General features: G+C 40.2%; 1 protein-coding gene across 1 annotated transcript in view; it reads left to right on the top strand.

The window, feature by feature from the left end:
• The window catches only part of MICU2 (mitochondrial calcium uptake 2), a 91,124-nt gene that overhangs the window by 60,543 nt on the left and 6,003 nt on the right, over nt 1–24,578 (top strand). Inside the window, exons 7-9 of the mRNA XM_065896320.1 lie at nt 11,424–11,489; nt 18,309–18,406; nt 23,250–23,421. Coding sequence (XP_065752392.1) covers nt 11,424–11,489; nt 18,309–18,406; nt 23,250–23,421 — 336 coding nt within the window. The remainder of the gene's footprint in view (nt 1–11,423; nt 11,490–18,308; nt 18,407–23,249; nt 23,422–24,578) is intronic.

The raw sequence follows: 24,578 nt of genomic DNA, 5'->3' as shown, positions 1-24,578 counted from the left end.
TCAGGTATTGGCAGATTTTCAAGTATATTTGAAACAACTTGAGTATGTGGATCTACTTTTTAATTTTTTTTTTTTATTTACTTTTCTAAATTTTACAAAATCTAAATATGGATCAAGTACAGGTACCCCTTGGAGAAATTGTGGGTTTGGTTCCAGACCACCACAATAAAGCAAGTCACACAAATGTTTTACTTTCTCAGGGCAGATAAAAGTTATGTTTTTACTATCCTGTAGTCTATTAAGTGTGGAATAGCATTATATCTTTAAAAAACAATGTCTGTGCCTTAATTTAAAAATATTTTATTGCTAACAAATGCCAACCATCATCTGACAATGCAGGGCTACCACAAACCTTCAGTTTCTAAAACACAGAAAATCTGCAGAGCATGATAAAACGACGTGTGCCCATATTTCCAATGAAATACATTATCTGAATGTCTTGTAATGTAAAATATGCACTGGAGTTTGAAGAAAAAAGAAAGGAATGTAAAATATCTTGATTTTTGTATTGAGTACATGATAAAGTCATAATTTTGAGATAGTAATTTCACCTGTTTCTTTATATTTTTTTGCTGCACTTTAACAAAAATGAAACTGGAAACTACAGATGATAAATTATCTTTTATAAGGGCTTCCCTGGTGGCGCAGCGGTTGAGAGTCCGCCTGCCAATGCAGGGGACACGGGTTCGTGCCCCGGTCCAGGAAGATCCCACATGCCCCGTGAGCCATGGCCGCTGAGCCTGCGCGTCCGGAGCCTGTGCTCCGCAACGGGAGAGGCCACGGCAGTGAGAGGCCCACGCACCGCAAAAAAAAAAAAAAAAAAAAAAAGATACTTAGGCAAGAAAAATAACCAGTGATTTCAATCAGTGGCTTCACTCCAAAGAAAAAAGGCTTTGGTTCTAAAATGGATGTTACTTCTTTAAGTTAATTTAAATGTTTGTTATGTAGGTATCTATTTTTTCAAATGACTCCCCAGATTAACAGACTTTTTTTTTTTTTTTTGGCCGCGTTGGGTCTTCGTTGCTGCACGCAGGCTTTCTCTAGTTGCGGCGAGCGGGGGCTACTCTTCATTGTGGCGCGCATACTTGTCATTGCAGTGGCTTCTCTTGTTGCAGAGCACAGGCTCTAGGCGCACGGGCTTAGTAGTTGTGGCACGTGGGCTCAGTAGTTGTGGCTCGTGGGCTCTAGAGCACAGCCTCAGTAGTTGTGGCGCACAGGCTTAGTTGCTCCACGGCACATGGGATCTTCCCGTACCAGGACTCGAACTCGTGTCCCCTGCATTGGCTGGTGGCTTCTTAACCACTGCGCCACCTAACAAACTTTTTAGAATAATTGAACAGCTACCGACACTGGCCGCAGTAAATGGTTTCTGCTACACTTCAAGCTGCAACATTGAGAATTTCACCTGCTGCTTTACTGCCCACTCACATGTGTTCTTGTCATTTACTTTATGCTTAGATTTATACACTATACACCCTCTTCCAGATAACTTCTAAAGATGTTAAATATTTATAAACCTAATTTTTGTAGGATCCCACTGATTTATAAATGTATTCCCTACTGAAGACCTTTTTTGCTATATTGTTTGTTTCTAATCTTTGAGATAGTTTCCTACATATAAAACCAAATATTTTAGTAATTAAATTTGCAACACCTGTGGATGGATCCTTATCAAAGGGATATGGGGGATCCTTTATATACAATCAGATGTACCTGTTCAAAGAGTCCACTTGCTCATGTCACCACCAGCCCAGTCAAGATCTAAAACATTGCCACACTCCACAAAGTCCTCCTGTATCCTTACGCTCAGTTCCTCCCCTCTCCTGGCCCCAGGAGACCAGCCAGTGGTCTGCTTTCTTCCAGCATAGATGTGTTCCTTTCCTGGAGTTTCGTAGAAATGGAATCAGAAAGTATGGATATGTACTCTTTGTTTGACTCAGATTCATCTGTGTGTCGCATTTGTCAGTAGTTTGCTCCTTTTTGTTGCTGATGGGTAGTATTGTGTGGATGTGATCTGTTTATCTAGTCACTTGATGAACATTTTGGTTGTTTTCAGGTTGGGGCTGTTATAAATAAAGCTGCTGTGAATGTTCATACACAGGTCTTGGGTGAACATATGTTTTCTTTGACTAAATATGTGGGGGTGGAGTTTCTGGGTCATATGCTAAGTATAAAGTAAGAAGTTGCCAGTTTTGGTTTCCGAAATCTGTGTTCCATTTTGCATCCCCACCAGCGATGTAAGAGAGTTCCATTTGTTTCATATCTCAAAGGCTTTTTTTAAAGGTCATAAGTTAGGCATTTATGTGAGTGCTCGTTAATTCACCAGTGTTTGTCTAAGTAGTTAATACGTGCTAAGCACCGTGCTGTAGGTTTGTCCTTTTACTTTCCTCATGCCCTACTAGAAAATTTAAAAGCACCGTGTGGCTCCATTATATTACTGTTGGTCAGCACTGCTTTAGAACACACAAGGCTAGAGATTTTCAGAAACTTCTTAGTATATTTTATTACATGCTCGTTATGACAGTTGTCTCAAATGCTGAAAAGGTTTTTCTTACTTCTGGGTTTTCAGCTTAGGTAAGAAAGCTGGAGGATTCCCAAGGATTGGAGTTGCCTGAAGTGTTTCTCTAGATGCGTGAGGTTTCACTGTACTGTTCAGAGAAACAGGTCGTGATCTTGTGGAATTCGTTTTCTCAAAGTGGGAGAAGTTAAAAGTAATAGAGGGGCTTCCCTGGTGGCGCAGTGGTTTAAGAATCCGCTTGCCAATGCAGGGGACACGGATTCGAGCCCTGGTCCTGGAAGATCCCACATGCCGCGGAGCAACTAAGCCCGTGTGCCACAACTACTAAGCTGGCACTCTAGAGCCCGTGAGCCACAACTACTGAAGCCCGGCGCCTAGAGCCCGTGCTCTGCAACAAGAGAAGCCACCGCAACGAGAAGCCCGCGCACCGCAACAAAGAGCAGCCCCGGCTCGCCGCAACTAGAGAAAGCCTGCGCACAGCAACGAAGACCCAGTGCAGTCAAAAATAAATAAATAAAATAAAGAATAATAAATTTTTTAATGTAATAGAAAATCTATAGAGAAAACCATACCATTTAACTGCTTAAAGAATCTCTTGAATGTTTCATGTATTCAAAATATGTCATATGTAAGAGATACGGATTTGAAAACAAAAATGCGTTTCATTAGGTCATTGTGAACAAACATTACCAAATCTGTTTGTTTCCAAAGAAGCAGCGTGGGTAAAGTTTATCACTGTTAACCAGTTACCAACTGCTTTATGAAAGCAGCCTGGCATTCCACCAAGAAGTTGAAGGTACTTGTAAACAGACAAAATGGAAAGAACCAAGAATTTCCAGATATCATACATAGCTCTTACTCAGGACCTTGGGTTAAAAATACTCGAAAAGCACGAAAGAAGGGAAATACTAGACAGTCATCATAAGTTTATCTTTGAAATCAGTTCCATTCAGGTGAAGGAAAGCGGAAATAACATTGCTGTGTTTGGCACGAACAGTGATTAAGTGACCGTCGTTAGTGTTCCCTTGGGGAATAATACCTGTAGGCCGCTGTCTGACACCGTGGTTGAAGCTGCGCAGCTGAAGTGTGCGCAGACACGTAGGGTGTGGATTGCACTCGTCGGGGAGGCCAGCCGGCTCGTCAGTGTTCCAGATTCATCTCTGGCCGCAGTGTGAAGACCAACCGGAAGTGGAGAGCCTGGAGGCCAGGAGGCCCAGAGGCTGTTGTCATCGTCCAATTTTCAGCTGGGAGTGAGAAGTGGGAAATCCCGCAAGAGGTGCTGCGTGCCGGCTCTGTGGGGCCCGGCCTCCAGCATGAGGAAGAAATCAACGGTGGTCACTGCTTTTTCTGACCAGGAGTCATGATAGTGCTAACTGATCAAGGGGCACAGAGGACTCATTCTCTGGAGGATCGGTTATGACGTCTGTGCTATATTATTAGATCTTTACAGCAGCCTACAAAATCAGTAGTAGTGTCCCCGCCTTACAGATGAGGAAACTGTTGTGCAGCGCATGGTTTGATTCAAGTCTGTCCAGCTCTGGAGCTCGCTCGCTCTTCAGTGTTACCCTGCCTCGCATGTGGGAGACTTCAGAGGAGGACCGGGCTGAGAAAGGCCGCGCACTGCAACGGAGAGTAGCCCCCGCTCGCCGCAACTAGAGAAAGCCTGTGCACAGCAACGAAGACCCAACACAGCCAAAAATAAATAAATAAAAAATTTTTTAATAAAGAAGAAAATAACAGCATAGAGGAGAAAAAACTATGCTTACATTAATTATTTAAATAATTATTTCATTTCCATGGTCCTTGTGTTAGGACACCTAAGTTTGTAGCATCTTCTATTTGAAAGTTTTTTGTTTTTGTTTTTGTGGTACGCAGGCCTCTCACTGTGTGGCCTCTCCTGTTGCGGGGCACAGGCTCTGGACGCGCAGGCTCAGCGGCCATGGCTCACGGGCCCAGCCGCTCCGGGGCATGTGGGACCTTCCCGGACCAGGGCACGAACCCGCGTCCTCTGCATCGGCAGGCGGACTCTCAACCACTGCGCCACCAGGGAAGCCCTGAAAGTTTATTGAAAGCACCAAACAGTTCTTTTCAGATCAGAAAAGCATATTTAAAAGGCAGGGTTTTGTGGGTTTGTTCTTTTTTTCAGCTTATCTGAATGTTTCCCTGTGCATTTTATTTGTTGCTAGAAAAGTAATGAGAGTTACTTTAATACCCAAAACATAGATATAACAACGTGATTTGAACAGCAGATGCAAAAGTAATGAAGAAATGTATTAATATAAAGTCTTGTAAAGATGTCCTAAAATACAAATTGCCTTAGTTTATTACTTTTGTGTTTTGTGGTACATTCCTGTCTTATTAATATCCAGATCTACAAACTGTGTTGGTAAGTGTATCGCTTACTTCTTTCTCCCAAGAACAAGTAAAATAGGAACTAAGCGTATAAGCCATTCTCTGTCAGATAATAACACACAGTGCCAGCAATGATCAAAGCCAGTAATAGTAAGTCCATTTAATTTTTACCTTGATGGATAGTACATCTGCTTATTGGGATGAGTGCCAGGGTTTCAGTGCAACTTCTTTAAACAATAAATAGATAGACTGACAAGTCTGTTTACTAGTATAAATTTCTCCTTAGGTGGTCCTCTGGTTTCACGTTGTTTCCATACTGGTAGGAAGGACTGCGCTTAATGCAGTCAGGTTATAATTTTATCATGCTAAATACACCTGCTAGAGTTATTATTAAATATAAAGGCCTTCAGTAGAGTTTATCCTTCTTGATTTTGGAACAGTGTTCTTATTCCAGAATTTAATAGTATGATCCATCCTGGAAGCAAAAATCAGTTAGATTGACCCTATGTACTTTCTTCATTTTCAGCCTGAAATTGAAAGTATGGATCAGTATAAAGTCAGTCAATTTGTTGGTAGTTTTTTAGACATTCAGAATTTGTATTTGAATGTGTCTTCCTGCTTCTTTTACCACTTATGTGTAAAAGCTTTACCTTTTTTTGTTTCTCTAAGAAAGCACCCCTGTTTCTGCCAGACTTTGCTCTTACCTCCACCTAGAATGCCCTTTCCCCCATCTGAAATTCTCTTATTTATTTGTTCACTTGTTTGTTACCTCTGGCCCATTAGAATGTAAGTTAACAACAGCAAGGATGTTATCTTTCCGTAACCACTATATCCCAGCACTTAGAATGGTTGCAGGAGAGGCACTTAGTCCGTTGCTGTCATGAATCAGCATCATGCACAAGCCATCTTAGAAAGCATCTTGGTAGACCAGAGAGACCTTTTGGCCTAAGAGGATACCTGGATACAAAGTAGTTTCTAATGGGGCTATTATAGAACTAAATATACAGCCCTGTAATTTCAACATGCACCAACCTGGGTAACACGCTCCCTGAGTCCAGACCAGAATGTTCTAGATACGACTCTGACAGGACAAGCTTTATGTGGCACTAAACCCACATGGGTAGACTTTAGGAGAGACCCTTGTTCTAAATTACACTAAATTGGAATAAGCCAGTACTGTAATAAGCCTCCTAAGAAATTCGTATTTCAGTCAACTAATCCTATGTGCTTGTTTGTTTCGTTTGTTTGTTTTTAACTATTTATCATAACTATGTGAAGGTTATTATAACATTATTAAGTGTCTTATAATAAAAAAGATGTTTCGAATTTTCTATAAAATTTATCATTTTATGACTAACATCTATTGTTTTTTTAATTATATGATAAATTTTGACTAATTTTCAGTACTTGATCTATCAAAAACAAACAACAAAAGGAGATCCATATTACCAGTATTAGCAATGAAAAGAGAGAAATCACCAGAGATCCTAGAGGTATCAGAAGGATAAAAATGGAATATTGTGAACAACTGATTCATATGTGACTATTAACCTGATAACTCAGATGACTGGACAAGTGCCTTAAAAAAGCAAAACTCAGGGCTTCCTTGGTGGCGCAGTGGCTGAGAGTCTGCCTGCCGATGCAGGGGACACAGGTTCGTGCCCCAGACCGGGAAGATCCCACGTGCCATGGAGCGGCTAGGCCCATGAGCCATGGCCGCTTAGCCTGCGCGTCCGGAGCCTGTGCTCCGCAATGGGAGAGGCCACAACAGTGAGAGGCCCACGTACCGCAAAAAAAAAAAAGGAAAACTTACCAAAACAAGAGGTGGGGTAGAAATCTAAATAGTCCTGTATCAAAGGATTGGGTTTGTTATCAAAAACTTTCCCACAAAGAAATGTCCAGGCTCAGATGGTTTCACTGGTGAAATCTGTCAAACTGTGCCCAGTTTGCATAGTTTCTTTCAGAAAATACAAGAAAAAGGAACATTTCCCTCATGTTATGAGACCAACATATCCCTGATAACTAAAACTTGGCAAAAACCTAACAGGAGAAGTAAATTATAGACCAACTTTCCTCATGAACAGAGGTATGAAAATACTTAACCAGATAGAACAAAACACATCAAGCACCATATAAAATAATACATCACAACCAAGTGAGATTTATCCAAGGAATACAAAATTCATTTCATGGTTGAAAATCAGTCAGTGCAGTCGATCATATTAACAGAATAAAGGAGAAACCAACATGATCATATCAGAACATGCAGACAGAGCATCTAACAAAATAAGTATTTTTGTGTAAAACTCAGAGTAGGAATAGGAGAGAACTTCTTCAAACTGATAAAGGGCATTTACAAAAAAATTTTTTTTAATGTCATGCTACAACACAAAATACTGAATGCTTTCCCCTTAATCAGGAACAAGGCAAAGGATGTGTTTTCTTACCTCTGCTGTTTAACAGTTTACTGGAGATTCTAAAGATAACAGCAATACAGGAAAAGAAAATAGAGAGATAAAAATAGTAGAAAGGAAGAAGTATATTTGACTTTATTCACAGATAATATGACTAAGGAACCAACAACAAAATCAAAGCATAGAAGATCAGTATGGAAAAATCTATTCTATTTCCATATAATTAGTAGCAAACATTTGGAAAATGAAATTAAGATCAGTTCTTTTTGGATGGTATAAAATAAGTAGAAATAAATTTAACAAAAAACATACACCAAAAACTTCAGACATCGCTGGTAGAAATTCAAGGAGGCCTCAGTAAATGGAGGAATATACCATGTTAATGGATTAGAAGATTTAGTTCTTCCCAAATTGGTCTAGAGATTAAACTTTGCCAAGCAAAATCCCAGCAGTCTTTTTTTATAGAAGTTGACAAGCCGATTTTAAAATGTTTGTTAATTTATTTTTGGCTGCATTGGGTAGTCGAGGCGAGCGGGGGCTACTCTTCGTTGCAGTGCGCGGGCTTCTTGCAGTGGCTTCTCTTTTGCGGAGCATGGGCTCTAGGCGTGCAGGCTTCAGTAGTTGTGGCATATGGGCTTAGCTGCTCCGCGACATGTGGGATCTTCCCAGACCAGGGCTCGAACTCATGTCCCCTGCATTGGCAGGCAGATTTTTAACCACTGCGCCACCAGGGAAGTCCCTAAAGTGTATATTTAAAAGCAGAGGACCTGGGACTTGCCTGGTGGTGCAATGTTAAGAATCCACCTGCCAATGCAGGGGACAAGGGTTCGAGCCCAGGTCCAGGAAGATCCCACATGCTGCAGAGCAACTAAGCCCGTGCACCGCAACTACTGAGCCTGCGCTCTAGAGCCCACAAGCCACAACTACTGAGCCCACGTGCCACAACTACTGCAGCCCACGTGCCACAACTACTGCAGCCCACGTGCCTAGACCCTGTGCTCCGCAACAAAGAGAAGCCCCTGCAAGGAGAAGCCTGCACACTGCAACTAAGAGTAGCCCCCACTCGCCACAACTAGAGAAAGCCCACGTGCAGCAAGGAAGACCCAACGCAGCCAAATAAATAAATTTATAAAAGAAAAAAAAAAGAAAGACAAAAGCAGAGGACCTGGGAATTCCCTGGCGGTCCAGTGGTTAGGACTCTGCACTTCCACTGCAGGGAGCCTAAGACCCCTGGTTGGGGAACTGAGATCCAGCAAGCCACGAGGCGTGGCCCAAATAAATAAATAAAAGCAAAGGACCTAAAATACTCAAATCAATCTTGAGAAACAAGAACAAATCTGGTTGACTCACACTACCTGACTTTAAGACACTACAAAGCTATAGTAACAGTGACACTGTGATATTGCCCACAGGATGGACAAGTAGATAGTGGAGGATAGTAAAGAGTCCACGCTTACATGGTCACTTAATTTTCATTAAAGACACCAAATCAGTTAATGGGAAAAGTCTTTTCAACAAATGACACTAGAACAAACGGATAGGATGTATATATGAAAAAGATTAGTCATAACCTCTGCCTCACACCACATACAAAAATGTATTTGAAAAAAAATGTATTTGAGATGTATTATATATCTAAACATAAAAACTAAAACCACTAAGCTTCTGGGAAAAAATATAAGAGAATATCTTCAGAATCTAGGGTAGGCAGAGTTGCTTAGGGCACTAAAAGCAGTAACCATAAAAGAAAAAACTGATAAAGTAGTCATCATCAAAATTAATAACTTCTGTTTATTAAGAAAACGAATAGGCAAATTGTAGGATAAGAGAAAATATTTTCCAAACATATCTAACAAAAGGCTTGTATCCAGAATATATAACAAATGCTTACAACTTAATAGTTTAAAAAATTTTTTTTAAGTACGCAAAAGACTACAACAGAAACTTCACGAGAGAAAATGTACAAATGGGAGATAGCACTTGAAAAAGTGCTCCACGTGAGTTTTCAGGGAAATGCAAGTTAAAACCACAGTGAAGTAGAACAGTACTTCCAACAGAATGGCTGAGATTAAAAAGACTGATCACACCAAATGGTGAGGATGTGAAGGAACGAGAATTCACTTTGGAAAAGGGTTTGGCGGTTTCTTGTAAAGTTGCACAGACCTAACTGTTCCCCTCCTGGGTATTTATTCAAGAGAAATATTAAAACATGTCAAAAACAGGGAAGTTGATGGCGGAGCTGTGCTGTACAACATAGTGGGTGTAGTTAGCAATATGGTGCCCTGCACTTGAAACTCCGTTAAGAGGCTGGGTGCCATGCTAAGTGTTCTTACCACCAAAAAAAAAAAACCCAAACAAACAAAAACAGAGGTGATTGATATGTTTATTACCTCGATTGTGGTGATGTATCATGGGTGTATGCCTAGGTACAAATTCATCAAAACGTATACATTATTGTGTGCAATGTTCTGTATATTAAGTATACCTCAGTAAAGCTGGGAAAACGGAAAGTTTATGGCAGCTTGATTCGCAGTAGCCAAAAACTGGAGACAGCAATGCAAACATCTATCATGAGTGAATGGATAAATATTGGTGTATTTATACAAATGGGATACAGCTCAGCAATAAGTGAGGACAAACTACTGATATGCAAACAACATGGATAAATCACAAAATCATTATACTGAGTGAAAAGAGACGCAAAGGAACATGTACTCCTTGATACCATTTATTTGAATTTGTAAACTAAGTGAAACTAATTTGATTCTGCCTCTGTGGGGATGCAGCTAGAATGCGTTGCCTGGGAATTGACACAAGAAGCGTTCTGAGGAAAGGAAATGTTCTGCTCTGTGGCAGACGATTGGTTACTCAGGTTAAAACTGTATGGCTAAGATGTGTACGTTTCAGTGGATAAAAATTTTTCCAGAAGAGATATAAATAATAATAATTGAGAAGGGAACCGGGAGTAGGTAGAAGTATAGCTGGACCAAGAATGGCAGGATACTGTGAACTGTGGAAGCTGAATAGTGTATATATGGTGGGTTATTATAGGAGTCTCTTTGCTATGTCTGAAATTTCTATTATTAAAAATTTTAAGAGGAGGTGTGGAAAGCAAAGCAAGAAGTGTTTGGGTATTGAACTTGGCAGTAGGTTGATGGTCAATTTAAAAATGATAAAACAAATGAAAGCTTTTCAATTTCATTCCCTAGAATAAGTGGGGGTGGGAGAATGTTGAAAAGTTTGAGGGCTTGAGAGAACTAGAGATAAACCATATGCCTAAAACAATAAAACAGAAGCAACGACTTCGTTAATTTGGAATTTAGTGGCAGCAGTTTTCAGACTATTAAGAAAGAAGTAGCCTAGAAAAAATGGGTGAAGGTTTGTCTCCTAATTGATTTGAATCCATAGTTTGAGATTTTGTCTACATTTAATTTTTTTAAAAAACTTTTTTTTTAATTTGCTTTCCATGTGAGGATTGGTACAAATGACTCTGAAAGGTAGGTAGGTTTTTTAATATACTCAGTCTGAAGGTACTGTTTTTTTTTGTTTTTTGGGGTTTTTTTTGAAGGTACTATTGACAGTTTATAATTAGTAGAAATGTAGCCCTTTAAATTATTTTAATGCTTTGTAAATGCATAAGGAGAAAAAGGAAGAGCATTTATATGATACGAATAACTTTTTAAGAGCTAGGTACTTGAAATGTGGTCATAAAGCACCAGAGATAGAAAAAGAAGAGAAGAGATAGAGAAAAAAAAAGAAGGGAATAAAAATTCTCTTGAAGAATGAGGGTAATCATGAAGTTTTTATACAGTGATGCCTTTAGAATATATATATGTGTGTGTGTGTATATATTTTAGATAGATAGATGGATAGATACACACATAAAGTAAGCCAGCTTTCTTAGGAGAACAAATGATCCAACTCATAATAATGTTACTACTTGCATATCTGTTTTCTCCTTTGATTCTTATATGATCTAAGGGGTAAAAACTAACGTTAGGAGTTACAATGCAAAAATAATTTAATATTTAACAAATAACTAGTAAATATTTTATAATAAAAACTTAGCATCTGTCTTTTAGGTGGTTTTTTAAACTCCAGGAGACACGCATCTAAATTCACGTTTGCATTCTTTCTAGCTGCAGAAGATCATAAGTAAACAGGATGACTCGAAGACAAGAGTAACTAATGAAACAGAATGCCAGGTATGTGCAAATAAACTAAATATTTCCAAGCAGATGTTATTTACAATAGCTTCTCTATTCTGTTTGCTCAAATAAGTATTCCCAAATAGTTGGGGAAATTAACAGTAACTTAATTTTTCTAAATATTTTAAATAGATTTTCTACATTCACATGATCCAGACCTCAAAAGACTCACAAGAGGATGTATGCAGGGCAGAACTTTCCTCCCCATGACCCAGGTCCTGGGTATTCTTCCAGAGATATTTCATGTATATATAAGCATGTATATAAATAAGCAACTAAACATTTCCATGTGTTCTTCTTACCATTTTTATACAGGCAGTAGCATACTATACACTGTTCCATACCCTCCCATTTTTTCTTACCATATCCGAATATCTCATTCTTTTTAATGGCTCCGTAGTACTTCACTGTATGGATGGATGTACCAGTTGATGTAACCATTCCCCATTTGAAAGATATTTAACATGTATCCAGTCTTTTGATATTGCAAATAATGCAGTTAATAATCCTGTAATCATATCACTTTATATATATGTGAATATATCCAAGGGGTAACTTCCCAGAAATTCACTTGCTGGGTCAAAAGGTATGAACATTTCTAAGGTTGTTGATAAACTTTGATAAATATTGGCAAATATCTTCTGTAGAAAATGAACCAACTTTCATTCCTACCAGCAATGTATATCCTTAAATTTTCCATTGATAATCTTTTAATCAGTTGTAATTCCACAATTTGCTTTCTGTGAGATTTTCTTAAATTTCCAAATCATTTCATCTTTTAGAGCATGTCTGCTTCAAATTTTGCAAATTATTAAAATCACAATTTTTTTATATTTCATTCCCTTTGAGCAGCGCTATGCCGGACTTGTTTCACGTCTGTCCGGGCCCTCTAATGGTGCCCCGCCTCCCGGGTGTGCACCTCCTCTGTGTCCTCAGCTCCCTGCGTGTCCTGCCACACCACCTGCCGCTCCTTAGGGTAATCGTTTAATCGTCTGTGTCTTCTGGAGCGTGCGCATCCTCATTCTTTCTGAGGTCGTGTGAGGTTAGGGAGCAGGCCACGCGACCACCCTTACCTCTGATGCCAGCTGGAGGCTCAGGGGGCCCCCAGTATCACCTTGGGTCTGATAATTCATTGGAAGGACTCATAGTACTCCCTGAAAGTTGTTAGGTCCGTGGCTACGCTTTATTACAGTGAGAGGGTGCAGGTTAAAATCAGCCAAGGGGAGAGACTCGTAGGCAGAATCCAGAGGTTCTGGTCGTCTTCTCCCAGGGGAGTGTGGAAAGCACTGACTTTCCCAGCAGTGACTGTGACAGCACACACGGAGTAGTGCCAGCCAGGGCTTTGGTATCCAGAGACTGTTGGGGTTAGCCATGGAAACCTGGTTGGCTGTCCTCGTGGCTGACCTCAGACTCTAGCCCTTCTGGAGGTCAAGCTGATACCCTATGGCCCAAAGCCTCCACCCCAAATCTCATTGTTGGACTCCTGTTGTGGCCCAAGGCCCCCAGGTAAACAAAGACACCTTCTCTTAGGGACTACCTCCTAGCAGCCCAGGGCAAAGGCCAGACATCTGGGTAAGGTTAATTCCTTACTACACAAGTTGTATCTACATAGCCTGGTAAAGCACCAGTCATACCCTATATACTCTGTAAATATTTTTTTTTTTTTTTTTTTTTTTTTTTTTTTTTTGCAGTACGCGGGCCTCTCACTGTTGTGGCCTCTCCCGTTGCGGAGCACAGGCTCCGGACGCGCAGGCTCAGCGGCCATGGCTCACGGGCCCAGCTGCTCCGTGGCATGTGGGATCCTCCCGGACGGGGGCACGAACCCGTGTCTCCTGCATCGGCAGGCGGACTCCCAACCACTGCGCCACCAGGGAAGCCCTGTAAATATTTTTTAATGAATGAACAAATACCTAATCTTATGGATATAACACTTTTTTTAAACTTTTTTTTAATAGATTTATTTTATTTATTTATTTTTGGCTGTGCTGGGTCTTCGTTGCTGCGCGGGCTTTCTCTAGTTGCGGCGAGCGGGGACTACTCTTCATTGCCGTGCACGGGCTTCTCATTGCAGCGACTTCCCTTGTTGCAGAGCACAGGCTCTAGGTGCGTGGGCTTCAGTAACTGTGGCATGTGGGCTCAGCAGTTGTGGCTCACGGGCTCTAGAGGGCAGGCTCAGCAGTTGTGGGCACAGGCTTACTTGCTCCGCAGCATGTGGGATCTTCCTGGACCAGGGCTCGAACCCGTGTCCCCTGCATTGGCAGGTGGATTCTTAACCACTGCGCCACCAGGGAAGCCCCAGATATAGCACTTTTAACCATTGACCCGTTCTTGGTCATTAAGTCTGTTTCCAAATCTTTGCTGTACGATGCAGTAAATAGCTACATGAGTAAATTTAAGACGGAGTTCTAAGAGTCAGGTTGTTGGGTGAAGACATGACTACTTGTAAGGCTTTGACCCATATTGTCAGGCTGCCTTCCTCAAAGGTTGTAACAGTTTACAGGCCTGCCGGCAGTCTCTCCAGAGTTGGTATCGTTTTTGTTTTGTTTCTTAATCTGTGTCAGTGTGACCGGGGAAAAGGTATCGCAGGTTGTTTTTTAAGATAGTTATGTACACCATTCATGTTCCTTACTTTATAAATTTTCTGTTTCTTTTTTTTTTTAACATCTTTATTGGAGTATAATTGCTTTACAATGGTGTGTTAGTTTCTGCTGTATAACAAAGTGAATTAGCTATACGTATACATATATCCCCATATCCACTCCCTCTTGTGTCTCCCTCACACCCAAATTTTCTGTTTCTGTTCTTTGGGAATTTCTTTAGGGTTTTTCTTCATATACTTGAGAATATTAACCTAGTGTCTGTCTAAATTATTGAAATATTTTTCAGATTTGTTTTTGTTTATGATGTTTTGGTTATAGATGTTTTTATTTTTAATGTAGTCATGTTTAGCTGTCTTTTTATTTATTCAGTTACTTTCATTCTTTAAAATGCCTTCCCCACATCAAAATCAGTTGTTAAATACTAACCTATATTATCCTCTGATTTAGTTGTGGTTTTATTTTCTTACATATAATTTTTTCATTCATCTGAAATTTGTTTCTTAAGGGCATCCCTAGGGATATTTCATTAACTTTTTTACTATTATAAATAGACTCTTTACCCTCAAAGGAAAAATTATTGCTGTTAAGCAGGAAATTCATTTAATTTTAATGTTTCTGTACCAGTCTATCTTACTGAATTTTCTTATTTAATTTTAATGTTTCTGTACCAGTCTATCTTACTGAATTTTCTTATTTAATTTTAATGTTTCTGTACCAGTCTATCTTACTGAATTTTCTTATTTAATTTTAATGTTTCTGTACCAGTCTATCTTACTGAATTTTCTTATTTAATTTTAATGTTTCTGTACCAGTCTATCTTACTGAATTTTCTTATTTAATTTTAATGTTTCTGTACCAGTCTATCTTACTGAATTTTCTTATTTAATTTTAATGTTTCTGTACCAGTCTATCTTACTGAATTTTCTTATTTAATTTTAATGTTTCTGTACCAGTCTATCTTACTGAATTTTCTTATTTAATTTTAATGTTTCTGTACCAGTCTATCTTACTGAATTTTCTTATTTAATTTTAATGTTTCTGTACCAGTCTATCTTACTGAATTTTCTTATTTAATTTTAATGTTTCTGTACCAGTCTATCTTACTGAATTTTCTTATTTAATTTTAATGTTTCTGTACCAGTCTATCTTACTGAATTTTCTTATTTAATTTTAATGTTTCTGTACCAGTCTATCTTACTGAATTTTCTTATTTAATTTTAATGTTTCTGTACCAGTCTATCTTACTGAATTTTCTTATTTAATTTTAATGTTTCTGTACCAGTCTATCTTACTGAATTTTCTTATTTAATTTTAATGTTTCTGTACCAGTCTATCTTACTGAATTTTCTTATTTAATTTTAATGTTTCTGTACCAGTCTATCTTACTGAATTTTCTTATTTAATTTTAATGTTTCTGTACCAGTCTATCTTACTGAATTTTCTTATTTAATTTTAATGTTTCTGTACCAGTCTATCTTACTGAATTTTCTTATTTAATTTTAATGTTTCTGTACCAGTCTATCTTACTGAATTTTCTTATTTAATTTTAATGTTTCTGTACCAGTCTATCTTACTGAATTTTCTTATTTAATTTCAATGTTTCTGTACCAGTCTATCTTACTGAATTTTCTTATTTAATTTCAATGTTTCTGTACCAGTCTATCTTACTGAATTTTCTTATTTAATTTCAATGTTTCTGTACCAGTCTATCTTACTGAATTTTCTTATTTAATTTCAATGTTTCTGTACCAGTCTATCTTACTGAATTTTCTTATTTAATTTCAATGTTTCTGTACCAGTCTATCTTACTGAATTTTCTTATTTAATTTCAATGTTTCTGTACCAGTCTATCTTACTGAATTTTCTTATTTAATTTCAATGTTTCTGTACCAGTCTATCTTACTGAATTTTCTTATTTAATTTCAATGTTTCTGTACCAGTCTATCTTACTGAATTTTCTTATTTAATTTCAATGTTTCTGTACCAGTCTATCTTACTGAATTTTCTTATTTAATTTCAATGTTTCTGTACCAGTCTATCTTACTGAATTTTCTTATTTAATTTCAATGTTTCTGTACCAGTCTATCTTACTGAATTTTCTTATTTAATTTCAATGTTTCTGTACCAGTCTATCTTACTGAATTTTCTTATTTAATTTCAATGTTTCTGTACCAGTCTATCTTACTGAATTTTCTTATTTAATTTCAATGTTTCTGTACCAGTCTATCTTACTGAATTTTCTTATTTAATTTTAATGTTTCTGTACCAGTCTATCTTACTGAATTTTCTTATTTAATTTTAATGTTTCTGTACCAGTCTATCTTCCTGAATTTTCTTATTTAATTTTAATGTTTCTGTACCAGTCTATCTTACTGAATTTTCTTATTTAATTTTAATGTTTCTGTACCAGTCTATCTTACTGAATTTTCTTATTTAATTTTAATGTTTCTGTACCAGTCTATCTTACTGAATTTTCTTATTTAATTTTAATGTTTCTGTACCAGTCTATCTTACTGAATTTTCTTATTTTTTCTGTTGATTTTCCTGGTTGTTCTAAGTATAAAATTATTTCTAAATAATATTAATCTTAGTTTATTCCTTTATGTATTGGACAAAATTACCCCCAAAAATGTTTAGTAATAGTGTTCTTGGTAGACATCCTGATCATATTCTAACCTTAACGAGAATACATACGGTTTTGTGTTTTAGTATATCTCCTGAGCATTTATATGGGAATTAAGAAAAAACTCCAGGCATGACTTCCTGCCCACACTTGTGTGGAAGTCCAGTTAAAATCCACATTTGTATTTATAGTGGCTATTTTATAAAATTATTAGACACAAAGTCAAGTGTTTAAGAGTCAGTACTGTGGAAGGCTCTGTGTCAGTCAGCCCCACTGGGACCACCGCTTCCTCCCCATGAGCCGACCCCTTGGCAGGGGCGGTGAGGTGTGGGCGAGCCCCCTGCGGCCCCAGGGCCGTGGCCGGCTGGTTGCTGGATGTGTGGGTGACTTGCCTGCGCTGAGTCTCTGCAGTCTGTCCCCTCCAGAACCTGAGGCTGCGCTCGTCTCTGCCTGGCCGCCCGGGAGCTGTCCCCATGTCCGCACGGCCGGTGTCGAGCAGAGACTGAGCAGGGTGTCCGCTTGCAGGCGCAGCTCTGCTCACGGGCTGGGAGGCTGGGCCCCCGTCCCACCTCAGGCTCTTTTCAGGTCTGTTGCTGCCTCCCCGGGCCAGCTCTGGTTCTGAGCTGCAGGTGGTCGCGTTTTGACGCCCTGCCCTGCAGCCCTTGCTGGAGGACTGAACTGTGCTCACTCTCCTGCTGCCGTAAAGGCCCTGGACCACAGCCCACTCCGCCTCCAAGGCGCATTCCCCTCTCTGGGCTCCCGATCATCCTTCAGTTGAACAGTGCCCAGAAGCTTCTAAGTCGGGAAGCCGGCCTGCCCTCTGCCTGAGCCCACACGCTGTCTCGGAGCTTCACTGGACCCAGCTACCTTCTCGCCCACTACACCCAGGCTTTCATGAGTTCTCACCATGTGACAGTCACCCCACCTGCTGCTGTATCTGGGAAGTGGGGGCAGGATTGGGGAGCAGGCTGGACCATCCAGTGCCTGAATTTCTTTCTGCAGATGCTCTTTTTCAGATTATTTGGTTTAAGTTTGTACCCCCATTTGTTGTTTAGTTGCTGCTGATAATCTTTTTAGCTGCTCTGTTTTGTTATTATTTTTGTTTATTTTATTGGAGATTTGAAGGAGGAAGAATCTATGAATCTGCTTCTCTCGTAGCCTTGAATGGAATCCTCAGCCGGTAACTTTATAACTAGGAAAAGCTAGTGCTTCATTTCTAGCATTCAGCAAAAGGTCCAAGACTTCTCTGCTTTAATTCTCTCAGTCCTGCTTTATTAGAAAATGCCTAAGGGTCACATTTGAAAATAACTCATCCCACTATTCTAAGCTCTCTTTTTGGCCTGATCCAAAATGTCGTTCACTGCTGAAGTCCACCTTGGGTCCTTTGAGCCCTGTTGTTTTCCTCCTGCTTGAGCCATGATAGAGAATAGTGTCATGCAGAATAACAGACAGAATGGCTACATCTGTTCTCGCCCTCTTGTTGTTGTTACAAGAATCTTTTGTGGGTATTGTCCTAAGAATTCCAGGCTACAGGATCCATTTTTTGTTCTTGGTTATATAATTACTTGAAATTATTGTATCTTTTTTTTACAGGAACCGACAGTGAAAGAACCTGAAATTAACACAACCCTTCAGATACGTTTCTTTGGAAAAAGAGGAGAAAGAAAACTTCACTATAAAGAATTTCGAAGGTAAATGCAAATATTTCTATTCATTTAGGGAAATTTTATAGGTAAGAGGTAAAGAAACAACTGAATACAATTTATTTATGTCCCAGAACTGCAGGCCATAAAACCAGATACAGTATCTCTGAGAGCAAAACCTGTGAAATGTACACTGAAGTTACTATGCTCAAAAATACCTCTAACCTATTATGACAAGCAGTATTCATTTTACAGACTACAATAATTAGCAACTTACTGTTTGCAGCTAGAAGAGGGAGATGCCCCTCGTATCGGTTCTTAATTCACAACAAACCAGCCCAACTTAAAACAGTGACCGTTCGTTATTGCCATGAGTCTTTGGGTCAGCTGGGTGCTTCTCCAGCGGGGGCCAGAATCGGGCCTTCTAGACTGGACGGGCCCCTGCTGTTGCCGTCTGCTGACGGTTGGCAGGAGCTGGGGCCGGCTCTGCTGAGACGGCACAGCTGGGGCAGCCCAGCTCTGCTCCCGCCGTCCCCGCCCCCAGCCCAGGGGTCGGCAGCCCTTCTTTGTAAAGGGCCAGGCAGTGAGTACGGCCTCTGTCCTGGCTGCACAGCTCAGCCGCCACAGCGTGAAAGCAGCTGTGGACAGCACAGGCCGGTTGGTGCGTTGGTACGTGGTGGGCGTGTCTGTGGTCCAGTCCAGCTTGCGGACCTTGCTGCACTCACGTCTTCATCTGCAGGGAGGGAATCGCACTTACAGTCTGTGGCATCGTAAGCACCGCAGTGTCGTGTCCTGTTCACCTCCTCCCCGGCAAGCACAACTCCATGCGGAACCAGACCCTGTGCTCGCGGGCCTCCCCACTAACCAGAGTCTTAGAACAGATACCAGAAAGCAGCTCAGAATGGTGGAAAAGCGCCGATTTGGGAGGAAGGAGACGCCTCTTGTCAACTCAGTGCAGCTAACTGAAGACTGACGGAGTGTATTCCACGTGCTGCTATGTGCCGGGCTGTGCCTCAGACGCAGGGCTGGTCCCTCCTGGGAACCATCTAGTAAACGTGCAGAGAACATTTAAACGCATTCGGTCAGTGCTATCACAGGTGGATAGGGTTTGGGGCAGCGCAGAAGATCACTTCTGGAGTGGGTGATCAGGAAGCTTTCTGGAGGAAATAGCCCTACGCCGATCTTGACAGGTGAGCAGGAATTAGCTGGGGAGAAATGGTCGGGGAGGGAGGGACGGAGAACAGCACGAGGAAGGACACGCGGGAGAACATATGGCTTGTCCAGGAATCAGAGAGGGCAGGCATGGTAGAGAAATAAACAGGCATGAGGGGTGGGCAGAGGTGAAGGTGGAGGCCCGGGAGACGTATGCTTCCTGTGTGAGGGCTCACGCACCAGAAGGTCCAGCTTGAGTTACGCCGTAAGGGAGGCCCCGCAGGCATCCCGCGCTTGGTGCCTGGTCAGATGGGCGTCACTCTGGCAAGATGGTGGGCAACGACAAGGGGGATCCGATGCGACATGAGCCCGCTGGGCTACTGCAGATGAGGAATGACAGGAGCCCTGAACCAGTGGGGTGGCGATAAAGACTTTGGACTGGGAGTTTTCAAGACACGTTTAGGAGATAAAATTGTAGGGCTTAGTGATTGTTCAAAGTTGCTTCTAACTTTAATTTTCCTTAAAGGGAATAATTTCATTTAGAATTCTTACTTTAAACTTTTTCTTAAAGTTTCTGTAATTAATGGGTCCTGTGAAATTTGTACTACCATTACACAATTTAAAAAAAGATCCAATTAACAAAGAATCCGATTAACAAAAAATGCAGTTTTTCAGGGACTTGGCTCTTAGATGGAGGAGGCCACCCCTGAAATGAACGTTACAGGTGCACTGGGCTAGAATTCGGTAATCATAACATGTCTTTAACATTTTGCGTAAGTCGTAAAGTAACAGAAAATAGCTTCCATATATTATATTATGTATATATAATATAATGTTATATATATAATTTTTAACCGGTCATCATTATAGTGGCCAAATTACTCATTGAAATTGCACAAGAAGTTCTTTCAGTATGTGTTATGTGGAGCTTATAGTTTTGTTTTTATGGGAGTATAACATATAATCCTTCCTTATAAAAAGATGTTTGCTTTTCTCTTCTGACCTTTGTCTTAGCATCCTCTTTACAGCTTGTCTGATAAAGGATATTGTTTTGTAAAGTACAGCTTGTAAGTCTCAAGGAAAGGCAGGGAAGGTGACACAGAGTTAGTTAGTGTTGTGGTAGCTAATTATGGTATTTACCTAGAGATAACTAGTTTTCTCATTTAGAGAAACAATATTATACTTTGGAAAAAAAACACATATTTATGATTTAGACAAACCTGGGTTCCAGTGCGGAACTTGACAGTTTGCTAAGTGTGATTTGATTTGACAAGCGATTGGACCTGAGCGTCGGGTCTGTTCCTTCACCAGTGAGATGGTGATGATGAGACCCACTCAGTGAGGCTGTTCACAAGCTTATATGTGACGCAGGTATAACTATTATAGTAGATCATGTGACTAGAAATTGGAGAGGTGAAATTCAGACACAGTTTGTCTTAAGTTTTGAGCAGTCACAGAGTTTCTGAAAGAGGTGGTCCTGCAGTTGCTTGCTAGGTGGTTGGGGGCACTGGGTGGGCTTTCAAGGAAGAAGTCCCCCCAGGTGACCAGAGGGACAGACGGACTTAGTAGATGCCATCAGGTGTCAAGAGAAACGTACCAGTGACTGAGGGAGCATGTGGATAAATTGGTGGCTTGTTTGGGGTTTTTTTTTTTTTTTACTTCTACAACTAGTCAGATTCTCCAGCTGAAATACCACTTAGCCATTTCAGTAAAAGCTAAAGTATAATTTAAGTTCTATCTCCTGGAATTTTGGTGTCTATTCATTGTTATGAAATCAACAGGTAATTTAACTGTGAAAATTCAGTTCTTTATCAGCATATATATAGTTCAGGGGAAAAAATACTGAAGCTCAGACTCCGCAGGCAGCTGGCAATGGTGTTTACCCGCTCTGTGCCAGTGCCTGTTTGTCTTGTTTGTTTTTCCCGTCTCTTCCTCCCTGTCGTCTTACTTTACTGGGGACTTGTCTTCTGCATTTCTTTTTCTCTTCCTCTAAACTCAACGGTTAGCCCTAAAACTAGTGACCAGAAATAACCCCTGTGTTTATTTCCTGTGTGGTATGTTTGACCTCATTTTTTATTCCAATAAATAGTTAAAACTTAAAATAACTTTGTGACTGAAGATAGGGAAGTGGTTGGAAAGGGAAGAAAATTGGTCTCAAGTTTTCTCATCAGGAAAAATTAGGAGGATATTGATGCAGATGTACTTTCTAGGACTGGGATGGTTTTTTTTATTCTGAAATACCAATTATTAGTTGAGGATGTTCTAAGTTCATGAAGGGCTTTTATAAATTCAGAGATGTCTGTAAGCCGTGCTGTGCTGGTAAATATATTCCGCGATCGGCTCTCGGGAAGAATGGCCTTGATTGGTAAACTTGCAAATTAGTAGTAAATACTCTACAAGACACTGTGGCCTAAAAGACCCAGATAAGCAAAACAGATTTCTCCCGTTGTTTCCAATTATGACACTGTCTTCCAATTAAGACACTAATTTATAAACTATTTAATTTGTTCAGGATGCATTTGGTGGCCTTTTGTACTGTAAATTCTTCAATTCAGATATTTATGTCCAGTATCGTGTCCCAAACTTTCATGTCTTGACAAGACGTATAATTTGAGACAAGATTTTATCATTAAGCACATTTAATGTTCTTCAGAAGTAGTATAATTAGTTAAGATGAAAGAGCTTAAACCAGACAATGGATAGTTTAACAACAATTAAGTTTATAATATTTCAGCCTCAGGTAGAGCCCAAAGAAAAAGAAAAAGGAAAGGAACAGTTAGTAACGTTTTTATACCATATTTTCTACTTCCCTTATCACTGTACACTCATTTGCAAGTAAAACACCCTTTTAACAGTCCTTATAAGAATCAGTTGAGGGCTTCCCTGGTGGCGCAGTGGTTGAAAGTCTCCCTGCCAATGCAGGGGACATGGGTTCGAGCCCTGGTCTGGGAAGATCCCACATGCCGCGGAGCAGCTAGGCCCGTGAGCCACAATTACTGAGCCTGCGTGTCTGGAGCCTGTGCTCCGCAACGGGAGAGGCCGCGATAGTGAGAGGCCCGCACACCGTGATGAAGAGTGGCCCCCACTTGCCGCAACTAGAGAAAGCCCTCGCACAGAAACGAAGACCCAACACAGCCATAAATAAATAAAAAAGTAAAAAAAAAAAAAAAGTGAAAGTGTACAGGTTTAAAAAAAAAAAAAAAAATCAGTTGATGCCATCACAGCACCCAGCACAGTAAAACTCAGTAAAACGGAGGACAAAGCGTATCACTAAAAGAGTTAGTTGATCAGCCCAAACTTGAAATGCTTCAAATTTTAGATAAAATTCTGCTTTGACCCAAAGACACACGGCATTGATAAATAAATTCATGTATCCAGTACATTCAGAAAATGTTGTAGGAAACCGGCTCTTACCTATCACATAGGTAGAAGCCTGAAATCAAACTTCCCCGTCATACTTTTAAGGTCTACGGAATAAATGCAGGCTCTAAAGCAAGTAAATTTTTAACAGTGACAGTTCTTCTCCCATTGAACGAGAACATATTTTGCTCCCCATGTATATTTCTGTTAAATTGTGACATGACATGTAGTACAGATCTTTTAACACGTGGAAGGTACGTAAGGGGATCTGCAACGTATGCAAACTCATAGAGGTGCTGCTTAAGGCGCCTGCAGTCCATTTATAGCACTAAGGCGAAGCCATGAGTTACTGACATCCATCTCATATTTTAACATTTAGATTTATGGAAAACTTACAGACGGAGGTCCAAGAAATGGAGTTCCTTCAGTTCTCTAAAGGTTTGAGTTTCATGAGAAAAGAAGACTTTGCAGAATGGCTCCTTTTTTTCACCAACACTGAAAATAAAGACATTTATTGGAAAAATGTGAGAGAGAAGCTGTCCGCAGGAGAGGTTGGTGTGCCTTTTTATTACGCTCATGTTGAAAATGAAACAGTAAGTTAGACATGTTTATATAATTCAATAAAGTAACTTCCAAATTAATGAAGACTAACCTACTGTCTATTATATAATTGTGTGACGCATGAAATGATGATTGTTAATAATGGTTAATGGACAGTGGTAAGATTTTGAGTAATTTTTTACTTTATTGTTCCAAAACACTTTTTTTTCAAATGGGCATGTGGTTTTTTGGGGGGTTTTTTGTTTTGTAATTCCCTCATTATGTGCCCCACTACCCCAAATTAAAACCCAGACCTCAGGACTTCCCTGGTGGCACAGTGGTTAAGAATCCGCCTGCCAGTACAGGGCACATGGGTTCGAGCCCTGGTCTGGGAAGATCCCACATGCCGCAGAGTAACTAAGCCCGTGCACCACAACTACTGAGCCTGCGCTCTAGAGCCCGCGAGCTACAACTACTGAGCCCGCGTGCCTAGAGTCTGCACTCTGCAACAAGAGAAGCCACCGCAATGAGAAGCCCACGCACTGCATTGAAGAGTAGCCCCCGCTCACCACAACTAGAGAAAGCCCGCGTGCAGCGAGGAAGACCCAACACAGCCAAAAATAAATAAATTATTTTTTTTAAACCCAGACCTCATTTTACCTCTTAGTGGGCATGTGTTTTTATATAATTTTTTAAAATCTATCTCTATAATGAGGAAAAAGATAATAAAATATAATGAAGATCTCATTTATAATTGCAATAGAGATATATAACAATTAGAAATAAATTTAACAAGAAATATATAGAAAAAACTTTAAAGCCTTGATGGATAGAAAAGAAAACTTATCTCACTGTAGAGACACCCCCTGGTATTGACTAGAATGTCTTACTATTACAGACATAGCAGTTGTCCCTTAAATCAGTCTGTAAATGTGATGTTGTACAGTCTGAACAGCCTAGGTTTGCTGCTCTTTCACGTTAGCCCTGGAAGCCCAAGGCTGACCCGGGAGAGCTTCCTTCTCAGTCATGCTGTACATCCCTTGTGGGCTGGTGGGAGACCCTGCCCACGCAGTTGCTGGGGGACCCACACTCTCCGAGGCTCCGCCCCTTTGGAGCTCCCCCATCTGCTAGAAACGCCAGCCTCAGAGGCAGGAAAAGAAAGGAGTGA

Source organism: Phocoena phocoena, chromosome 18 (genome assembly GCF_963924675.1).
Source record: "Phocoena phocoena chromosome 18, mPhoPho1.1, whole genome shotgun sequence".
Lineage (NCBI taxonomy): Eukaryota > Metazoa > Chordata > Mammalia > Artiodactyla > Phocoenidae > Phocoena > Phocoena phocoena.
Note: the sequence above shows the minus strand (reverse complement) of the source record. Positions and strands in the feature narration are given on the sequence as shown.